Source organism: Cotesia glomerata, linkage group LG7 (assembly GCF_020080835.1).
Source record: "Cotesia glomerata isolate CgM1 linkage group LG7, MPM_Cglom_v2.3, whole genome shotgun sequence".
In the NCBI taxonomy this organism is placed as follows: Eukaryota; Metazoa; Arthropoda; class Insecta; order Hymenoptera; family Braconidae; genus Cotesia; species Cotesia glomerata.
Window position 1 is genome coordinate 1829686 of NC_058164.1, and position 12120 is coordinate 1841805.

The 12120-nt window shown below is 28.8% G+C and overlaps 1 protein-coding gene across 3 annotated transcripts in view; it reads left to right on the forward strand.

Moving 5' to 3' along the window:
- Positions 1 to 4312, forward strand: part of LOC123268490 (putative uncharacterized protein DDB_G0282133) — a 42231-nt gene extending 37919 nt beyond the window's left edge. For all 3 annotated transcript variants that reach the window (XM_044733609.1, XM_044733608.1, XM_044733610.1), the window contains exon 4: positions 1760 to 4312. In XM_044733609.1, coding sequence (XP_044589544.1) covers positions 1760 to 3196 — 1437 coding nt within the window. In that variant the 3' untranslated portion in view covers positions 3197 to 4312. The remainder of the gene's footprint in view (positions 1 to 1759) is intronic.
- The last annotated feature ends 7808 nt before the right edge of the window (positions 4313 to 12120 follow it).

Here is a 12120-nt window from a genome sequence, read left to right on the forward strand (position 1 = left end):
ATCCCTTACGTTCGCGTGGCGATTTAATAACCACCAGATAAAAAATTATCCGACATGTCTATAAATTTTTTTTTACAAACATATATCCTCACATTTATAATATATAATAAAAATCTAAATTTTAAATCGGCAACGATTCTTTTGTTCTTCAATTTAAAAGTACTATAGCAGATTAATTTAATATTTTATTTAAACAGAAATGTAATGAATCACTTCTTTGGTTTATGTATATAAAATACCCGGAGGAAATTGACTGACAATGTGTATACGCTTTAGTTTGTACGCTAGTTAAAGTTCTTTATCTTGAACTTGGACATTTCGCTGGTTCCATAAATGTCTTATTGCACGGTTAAATAAATAAAACCTGAAAGTAATAGGACGCGTGACAGCGGAAGAGTCTCGTTAGGGAGTTACGTGATCGATTCAACATCTCGGTTTGTACATATTATCCTACTCCAACTTTATACTACAGGTATTGGTATCTACTTACTCTTCAATCCGGTATAGTACTAAGCTATTTTATACTATACCGTAGAATAAGATGAGAAAACCATTGAATTATATTACAAAGAATTCAGGAAGGAGGAAAAGTGTAGGATTCTCGATTGGCGATACCTAAAAACGATCTATCACCATTACATTGAATTTATTTTATCTCCAACAGCTAAAGCACCAAGAATAAGAAACTAAACTCAAATTATCCTCAGCTAATTTTATTTCTCAGATAATCGGTTAAATATTCAATAAAAAGAGTTTACTGTGGCATTAATATTAACTAGCAACCTGCAGTTCGTATGTGATTGCTGAGAATTGCAAGTTATGAATAAAAAAACTTTGACTTGATGATTTTTTGATATTTTGATTCATATTGTAGGGTAAAAGTACCGATTTTGGCCATCTTAAGACCATTTTTAGCCGATTCAAATTTTAATTTATTTGTAGAAAATTCAACTGAAAAATGATATTTTCGTAGAATTTAAAAATTTTGAAATTTATACAAATAGAATTTATAAAGTTTCATGTTTATAGAATTTATTTAAACAGTAATTTGAATATAAAGTGGCCAAAAAAAGTACACTGGCCACAAACGGTACTTCTACCCTACTTATAATCAACGAACTATTTTAAATTCCTCCAAAAATTTAACATAAAAAATTAATTATAGCCAAAAAATATATGAAATAATGAAAAGGCACAAATTCAAGTCAAGTTTTTCCTGATGGTATTGAAATTTAAATCTTTTTATAACTACTCCAAAAACTTATAGTAAATTAACAATCGCTGAAAAGCATATGAAACCTTAAAAAGGCACACATTCTGGTCGACCTTACTAATTATACTAAATTTAATTAAAAAATTCATTTTATTATACAAATACACCGGAGGCAAAATTTTCCTTATTCTCTTAATTATACACTTAAAAAAGATTAATTTGATTTGAGAAAAAAATTTTTAAACTAAGAAAATAATTTTGGAGAGTTTCATTGTCTTAAATCAAGACAAAAAATTTGTTATCAAGTAAATTTTACTTAAATTAAGAAAATTTTTTTAGTTCAAAAATTTTTCTACTTAAATCCAAACAATGAAGCCCTTAAAAATAATTTTCTTGGTTCAAAATTTTTTCTCTTGAATCAAATTTTTTTTTTTTTTTTCAGTATATATGAGTAATTAAATGAAATAAAATCAATAAGTATTATTACGTGAAAAAAAACATGTTTTTATCATAATAATAATTTATTTTATTTTTATCTGATTCCAGCGGGACTACACCGAGGACTGCGTGTTTAACGAGACCCTTGAAGCACACAATTACAACACATACAGCTCAATACGATGGTCGACACCTCGTAAAACACTTTACGTTGGTTTAAACCGTCACGGACAGCCGCGAAGAGTTCAAGCCCGGGGTCATAATTTAGGCCGGCTTTCAAGTTACGCCCGTGTGATGACTGTCGTGGTATCGCCGGATCGTGTTGAAAATTTGCAAGCAAGAATGATGGGTCTCCAGCACAAAGTACGGCACCATCATGTGAGCCATCAGCAACAACAGTCTCAACATCACCATCACCAGCAGCATCACCAAAATCTACAACAATCGATCTGTCCGAGTTTTCCGACCCAGGAGAAAGACGGCCGCGACAGGTTCCGCTGTAGAAAACGGAGAAAACGGAAAAAACGCAAAAGACGCTGCGAGAAAAATGATAAAGTCGATTCAAACTGTGACACAAACATAAATATTAATTTAAATATCAAGGAAGACAGACCGTGCTCTGATAATGTGACCGAGGACAATATTAATGGGAGCGATGACAGCCCTGCTAAAAGATCATCCTGCGACGATAATTCAACTGCTGTTGATGAATTGTCCAGGCGACAGTTGTTAAATTCGACTGTTGTCCTTAAAAGAAAGTCACGGATAGATTTAGTTAACAAAAATGACGGTAATAATAATAATAATCGTAGTAATAATAATAATAATAATCGCAATAATAAGAAAAAAGAAGGTAAAAATAATAAAAAATTGAATAATTCAAGAAAAGTAATTTTAGTCGACGTTGCGGGCTCGACTCCAGCCACGGAAGTCCAACAGTCTAAAGGACTGGTTTTTAAAGAGAATTTAAGTCCAGCAAAGAAGAAATTTCCAGGAAGATCGATAAGAACAACTGTGCCGGCTCCATCATCGGAGAACTCAAGCGCAACACTGGCTAGTTGGTTCAACGAGCCGACTTCAACAACTCAGTCATCTTGGGAGATTTTCATTAAGCGTAAATCAGCATCAACTCCATCGACACCTGTCACCAATCAAGCCACTAAATCATTTGAGAATCCAAAGATAATTATGGATGAAAAAGAGGACACTGATGATTCAGATGTCGGTAAAGTTGAGGTGAATCCCAGTAGTACGGAAATTTCAAATCTAGATACTAGTCTATCCGCGCTGGAAACTGAAAATTTATTGACCGACGGCTCTAATGAAAGCGAGGATGAGACTCTCGAGGATTACGGGATTTCCCCGGTTGATTATGGCGCCCTGATGACAACCATGGACACCACTCCGCCGGAGAGAACCGAAGACTATGCCAAGACGACCACGCAATCTATTTTAGAGTCTATCGAAGCCAGCCGACCGCTAATTGATTATTTAAATCGGTCTATGATCGATTCCTCGTTCCCGTTTCGGAGACTCGCTATGTGAAAACTCTTGTCGTTTTTTAAGACTTTATGTAAAGTGTATATATTATTATTCTTATTATTAATATTATTATTGCTATTAAAATTATTATCATTATAAAATAATAATAGATACGTAAATAAATCGATGTAATTTATAATTAATTATTGATAAATAATAACGATAAAATATCCCAAATATTTTGCACGTTTTAATAAACTACTAATCAAAATAATAATTATACATATTAATAAATATAATAAATGGGATAAAAGACAACCGAGATTCATTAACTCGCGTTAAGAGAATAATAGAGACTTAAATAATTAAATTTTTTAGATAAAAATAATTAAGTGCGACAGTATGATGATGATGATTATAATTATTACTTTAATGGCAAGAGGCTGATGATAATCTCCTTGCGAATCTCGGATGGTTATATATGTATATGTCCGATTTTATTATAATGTAGCGATTTATTTATTAAAAAAAAAAAAAAATAACTAAAAATAAAAAACATTTTATTTATTTACGTCACAACTAATGTGTGTAGGTATGTGTGTGCATAAATAATCATAAGTGTCTTTGTTTAGGCATTGTGTAATTAAAAAGTAATTTATAATTTTAAAATGCAATGAGAAAAATTATTTATAACTATTAAAAATTTTACAAAGTATTCCTTTCCCCATTGTAAGCATGTTATTGATATATGTATTTTATATTTTAATGTTTTTTTTTTTAAATAATTACTTTAAAAGTCAATAAAGTATGTGTAAATAAAATAGACTTAACACTTAATTGAAAATGTGATTAAGAATATTCTCATGGATCGAAATGATGATGATATAAATATAAATATTTATATATGATATACTTATATATTTAATATCACCAGATCCCACTGCCATTTTAATAGCAACAATGTATTTAATCTCATAGACTGACGAAAAATAAATATATGAACGTTAAACGAGTATTTAATACTAACTTTCAAAATTGCAATGGGGACGTAGGAAATTGTCGACGATTAATAATAATTATTATTATTATAATTTATATTTAACAATAATTAAAAATAATGTAAATAATGTCATGTAAAGTCAACATGTGACTTAAACGCACAAAAAAATTATTATAACTATTTTTTAGTATTAATTAAAATCAATAATTATTATAATATAAAATTTAGATGCCATTTCTTGTGATATTTCATTGAAATACATAGGCTTATAATGGAATTTAAAATTTTAATTAAATATTCAATAATAATTATTAAAAAAAAATAAAATGAAAAAAAAATATATCAACTTCTATTTATTATTCCTTATTCACAATATTCTTTTATAATTATTAATTATAAATTATAACCAAGCGAATAATAATTAATAGAATAAAAATAGAAAACAAAAATGAAGCGGTTATATATAGCTTCATTTATTCTTTGTACAAAAACGATATATTAATTGACTTTAATTATCCGTTCATTGGCCCGATTATAAACTAACAATTAAATCTGTCCATCTGTCAATTATAAACTCATTTCTAATAAATATTTGATGGACATATTGCGATGAGAAAAATATGATACGGTTTTATAGGGTCAGAAAAACATTAAGAAATTATGCCGTCGAATAATTAAATCTGTATCATATATCATATTATAAATATATATCTAAGATCCATTCAGTTTGTTAAGATCGCACAAGAGTCTCACGCGTGGTTTTTATTTTTATTTATTTATTTTTCCCAACCAAGATGAAGTGAAGCAAAAGGACGGCTGGACATCAATAGTGTATGAAGAACCGCAAGAAATAAACTGCTGGAGGAACTTTAATCTGTTGTAGTGCCAGACTTTGCTGTCGGAGTTAAGTTGTATTATTATTTCCAGGCAGGTACAACTACGCAGTATATAAAAGTATCTTTAGATGTACGAGGTCACACTTTGTCTTGATGACATAAAATAGTTGATAGTGATGTGATGAGATCAAAGAGTACACTGGTACAGTACTTTATCTTCTGATCTCTTCTCTATTTAAAGAAAAGTCACTTTAAGCCAATTGAGTATAATACACCACCGGAAATCCCAGATGGTTGAGATCCAGACACTACACCGTTTATCCAGCCAATCCGTACTCAAGACATTGAGATACGTTTTCCGCCATTAAAAGTACTCTATAGTTGTTTGTTTATTTATTTATTTATTTACTTTATTTTTTGTTTACGGCTACTTGTGTAGGTACTCTTTTTGCAAGTAACCCGAGATAAATTTTTCTAAAAGATCTAACAGCCCACAAGGAGAATATCTTACACACACAAGTGGATTCCCCGTTTTATCGCGGTTAACGATTATGAGCAGGACGCGTAAAGTCTCTGGGCTCGTTATGTCCTGCCAGTATACAAGAGAATGTTTCTAACAACTAAACGTAACGAGTTGAGACGCTAACTGAATGGATCGTCAGCCAGGTAACCAACTAACATTACGAATTACCACTTCAACCTTTGCCTTGTCCATTCATTTTTGCTATTATTCCACATTATTTTTTAACTCATGTAATATAATGTATTCTGGTAGCTCAGACAGGCACAATTTTTTTCGCGGGGCTTAAAGCTGTTTTTTGCTTCCTTCCAGCCGGAAATTATCGAGTGTCACTTATCATTTTATAGGTGATTTACATCGAGGTAATATATGAATCCAGACAATTATCCATAGGTACTCGGGTATTATACTGCTCGAGGCGTTAAATTTATATTACCTGAGGTTCAATGCGATTATATTCTTTATAGACATGCTATAGATCATTTATTACGTACCGTAATATGTTATTGATATATAATAAATTTTATAATAACGTAGTTAGAACATCCTTTTTCATACTTTTGTAAGTTTCATACATTACTAAAAAATCTTAAAATTATAAATTACTAATAAAGTTTTATGAAAAATGGTCTCCTGCGGATTTTCTATGAACAATTTTAACATAAAAAATTTATATCCGAAAATGTATTTATTTTACATGCATTATCACCGAAAATGTCCATGAACAATTTTTTATATGCATTAAATATATCGACGGTCTAATTAGCAATTTGTCTAACTCCTTATTTTTTAGAGGGTAATTTTTTAACATTTTGATGTAGCAATAATCCAATTATAAATTATTTGAATGATTCAAACCTAAACATTATATCTCTATGAGATATTAATGATATTAAATGGTTATTTAAAGTGATAATAAATTTTGAACTAATTGTTTTTTTCGTACAAATGAAAGATTCTTTAAAATGAAGTTAGACAATTTGCTAATTAGAACGTCGATATGAAAATTATATTATTTTCGCATGTATTGGATACATCGGCTCATATTATAGAGAGAAGAAATTATTTTTGTGCTTTTAAGCTGGATAAAAAAATTAAGTTAAGTTAAGAGAAAATTTTTGAATCAAGAAGATCATTTAAATAAATTTTACTTAGCTCAAATATTTTTCTACTTCATTTAAAATCATCTATATTATTAAGAAAATAAGAAACATTTAGTTTCTAGGATAGTCATATAATAAAATCGGTTCTTTTTAAATGAAATTTAGTGTCATTGCAAAGACCTTGACTTAAATTTTTGCCTTTCGAAGGTTTTATTTCATTCTCACCGATAGTCAATTTATTGTGAAGTATTTAGGCTGCATTTGAAAATGCTCTATCTCTAGATACATAATTAAGAAATGACCTTTTAATTAACCTTTAAATGACCTTTTATCTTGTAAAATATTGACGTTTTTAAACATATGAGCTCATCTCGATGTTACACTCATCGAAACCTTTCATTTGAGTACCCACATCAATTTTTCATATATTTCATATATTTATATACATGAATATATAAAAAATATATCAAAAATGCATGTGGGTACTTAAATGAAAGCTCTTGATGAGTGTAACATCGGGATGAGCTTATATGTTTAAAAACGTCAATAGTTAAGAAAGTACCGTTCAATTTAACAAATATCTTGTGAACTATTGACATTTTTAACGATATAAGCTCATCCTGATTTTACACTCATCAAGACCTTTCATTTGAGTACCCACATCATTTTTTCATATATTTATGTATATTATATATATGTATATATGAAAAATATATCAAAATGCATGTAGGCACTCAAATGAAAGTTCTTGATGAGTGTAACACCGGAATGAGCTTATATCTTTAAAAACGTCAATATTTAAAAAAGAACAGTGCAATTTAACCAAAGTCATTATTTAATAAAGCAAAATTTTAATTTTTTTATAGTTCACAAGTCACGGCCGTCACATAGTGACTGCAAGGTTGCTATAGTATTAATTTATCCAAAGTGATTTTTTTTTTTGACTCAAATTTTTTTATCAGTTTTTCTTTTCATATATGTTAAAACATAAATTTTTCCATAGAGTTATATAATTTTCTTCTGTGTTTTGAATTTTGTACTTCATTTGATTACACACGTGCAAAGCGTGGGCTCCCTTAAAATATAACTCAAACTATATAGTTTAATGTCCCATACAGTTATAGTAATATAAATATAACAAAAATACTCGTGTAACAACGTAACTTCAGTTACATAACTTGTACTTTATGTCACACTTGTAGACAGTACCTATGCATAAAACAAATCAACTGTCAACAAACGGCCTACCATCTGATTAAACTTCTCATCAAACTGTCAAACCTAGTTACTAACCGCTATTGAGTTTAATTTTAAATCGGTGCAATTCATCTGCAGGCATCTTCCAGATTATGTTTCGAGTATTTTTTAGTAAACCTATTGTATATTATAGTATACATCTAATACGAATGTATATTTAAGACTCGAGCAACGAGCATTCAGTTAATCGCCTGCGGCTCGTAAGCCAATCTTCTAACCGCGTTTTATCCTTATTCTATGTCATGAAATATTATTATTCTAAACTCTTTTCAATTATAATTGAATAATAATTTAATAATAATTTAATAATAATTTAATAATAATTTAATAATTATTAAAGTGTCATTTGACTAGGAAAAATTATTGAGCTATTATTAGTAATTATTTAATGAAGTCAATCTAACTGTAAATAGGTATTCGAACCGATAAATTAAAACGATTTCATAGACTTTAAAATTGTTGAATGTACATATAAAAAAAAAAATATTAATCGAATTTTTAAAGTTTATCAAAGTAATTTTTAATAGTTAAGCACTCTAAGCAAAATAACTGGAAAAATTAGTTTAAAAATAGAGATTTCATAAACTCTCAAAAAATACATAATAAAAAAATTCTTTGTTGAAGATCTAATTTTCCTGACTTAATAAAAAATTTAACAAAATAAAAATTTTATTAGCTGAAGTTAAATTTATCTCAAAATAATTTCATGTTTCCAGAAAAAATTTCAAAATAAGCCTTTTTTTCTTTGTAGATTTTTAAATATTAATAATTAATATTTAGAGTTATATTTTATAAAAATGTTATTTAAAACTGTAATTTTTACAGTTTTAGAATGTATGTCTTAAATTTAAATTAATTCATTGAAAATCAAAGATTAAAGTAAGGATGAAGAAATTGCTATTCGTAAAATTATTATGCTGAGTTATCATCTGATCTGATGACATTAAAATCCTATATTTTAAAATTATTGTTTTTATACTTTAAGTTCCAAGTTTAATATGATTTTTTATTACCTTGTTTATATATAAATAAATTGAATTAATTATAGTGCAATATTATATTATATTATATTATGTACTCACAGAAATTGCTTTCTTGTAAAAACTGTATTTACTATGTAATTGAAATTGCCATTTGGCCTGTGCCTTGGCATTAAATAAACAAAATCTAAAATCTAAATCTTACAAATTTTTTGAAAATAATTTTTATCGGTTTTTAGCTTGGAGCAAGTATTGGATTAGAACTATAAGCTGTATAAATAAATGATTCTGAAATTAAAAGACATTTGATAATTTTTTCGAATTTTTTAATGGATAAATTATAGCAATAAAAAAAAATTCCATATGAAGAAATTGTAAAAAAATATAATTGGATTTTTTTTAATAATTTTTTAAATCTAATTTATTTATTTAAAAAATTCCTAAGATAGTAAAATGTCTGCTAATTTCAGTTTAATAAAAATTAAACTATTTTTTTTCCGTATAATTTTCTTGCATACTCAGATTCCAACAAGTGAATAAGAAATTTAAGAACATACCTTATACTACATTGTAACAAATTGCACAGTAATTAGAATTTCTGTATATATTAAAAAAAAGTTGATAAATAAATAGCCACTAAAAATTTATTAATATCATTACGTAACTAATACTCGTAAGTATCTTATCAGGAGGATGTTTATTCCAGAATTAATCATAAGCACATGTTACATATACTCGAACTTTATAAAAAAAAGTCTAAACAGGTATATTTTGATAACCCGGTTTGCATTCGGAATATTAAAATAAAAGTAAAACTCCATGACGAATAAATATGTAATTTATAACTACATTGTATTCAAATGAGCAACCAAAATATACATATATGTTGCTGTGCTTTGTATATATAATACATATATGTGAGATGAAGAAAGATGCGATCGACTGATTAAGTGAAGCATCCAGCTCGATTTGTTACTTATTTTAGCAGGTACAAGATTCACCATTCACCTATACCAGCATCTAGCATCTTCCATCAATAATTTTATGTCCTGTAGATAAAAAGTGTGGCTGCAGGATTCCGAGTGTAATAAAGAGCTTAACAGGATAACTTACATATATTATTTTATAGCCGTACTACGAGTCTACTCTTCTGACTCCCGGCACATAGAGGTGAGAAATAACAAGTTTTTGTACTATAACATAACAGTAGAAATAAGAAATAGTAAAGTGATGAAAAAAATTAAAATTTTTAAATCCTTAAGGTGAAATTGACGATTAACTGAGATTTTTTTGCAATCGGACGATCATATATCAAAGGCTCGAAGACTCGGTGCGAAAAAGCATGTTCGTTTTAACTAGGAAGCATAAGATACGAGAAGAAATGGAAAAGGGATGCAGCGAATAATTATTTCTGTATTTATAATTATCTTGATAGTCTTCGATTTTTTATTTTTATCTTTTTAGATATTAAATAGATAAGAACTGTTGACTTTGATTTTTTTTAATTGCCAAAGGATAATAAAATAAATTTGTTTATTTCCCACGGTAGCAATAAAGTCATCGAGATTTGATAGTTGATATTAGATAATTAAAATAATTTTATTGGGTTGACTAGTTATCAATGATTGCCGTATTATCGGTATGACTTATAGAACGGTAAAGACTAATAAAAATGACTATATCATATCTACGAAGGGTTTTCTTGTACAAAAATAATTGGCCTTGAAAGTTCATTGTACGGATTATGACTTGTAGATATCTCTGAGTATGCACTTTCTATCGCAATGTAATGGTAATTAATCGACTATTACGTTCGATCGATCAGGACTAGTTTATGTCCACACTCATGGAATGTCCTCTCCGGGAATACAAAATAATAAACCAACCGCCGGCACCCTTCTATTTATCATTTTTTGTTTTTTTTTTTTTTTTTTTTTTTTTACAAGGAAGTACTAACAAATTACCGTAATCATCAAGGTTTTAACTCTTCGCGCGTTGGATAGTTTCCGTTAAAAACTTCGAAAATAGATTAAACACCTAAAAAAATACTAAAACTACAAGGATGAAAAGGATTCACTTGGTTAAAAAAAAATTAGGAAAACGGTTGACCCTAAAGGCCATCCCTGCAACTTCCCGCTAATTCCGTTAATACCTGGCCGCTTTTTTGAGCTCTTCGAGCTCAAAAGTACAATCTGTGTGTTGTTTTAAGCTCTCCGAGCTCAAAAAGATACCTTTTCTATGCTTTTGAGCTCTTTGAGCTCAAAAGTCTGATAGAAATTTCATAGAACACTATTTTTTGAATGTTCATACCGCAATAACTTTTGAATGAATGAACCGATTTTTACGCGGTTGGCGGCATTCTACGTAGTTTTTTAAGCCTTATAAATAATTTCTAAGTTCCAATTGGTCAAACTAGAAATTTCGGAGTAACTCTGAAAAAACACTTTTTTCGGTTTTCTTTCGTTCACGATATCTCTCGAACGAATCAACCGATTTTGACCGGATTGGCGGTGATCAACGTGGCTTTTCACGGTGGGGAGCTAATTAGTTTTGGAATCGATCGGTTGAGCCGTTTAAAAGTTATCCCAAAAAAACCACTTCAGAAAAAATTTTTTTTCCTACTTTTTTTTAGATTTCTCCAAATTTCTCAAAATCTATCGGTCCGAATCGGTTCAAATTAACAGAAAATCTAAGTTTGGCGAAGCCCTTTCGAATGGCACCAACCGCGATGAAATCGGTTCAACCGTTCAAAAGTTATAAGAGGTTTACACACACACACACACACACACACACACACACACACACACACACACACACACACACACACACACACACACACACACACACACACATACAGACATAGTGACACCCTCGCGGGAATAGTCAGGAAAGCTTCCTAGGACCTCAAAACGTCGAGATCTGATGAAAACTCGATTTTCGAAAAACGGGGTAAAACCAAAAACTTCCCGATTTTTTAAAATTTTCAATTTTCTTAGCGGGAAGTTAAAAAAAGTTTTTTTGGACTTAAAAAATTATTTTGGAGAATTTCAATTTTGAATCAAACAAAAAATTTTTTACACAAAAAAAGTCTATTTACACTAAACTAATTAACAAGAAAGATAATTTTAACAAAAAAATTTCACCCAAAATAGTACAAATAGTGATTATAAACTATCAGACATATTGTGTTTTTCTTATCTTTGAAATTTTTTTATAATTTTTTCTTTAAAATTTAATTAAAAATTTTTTTTTTTGTTTTTTTTGATATCTTAAATTTTTTAAATTTCTTAA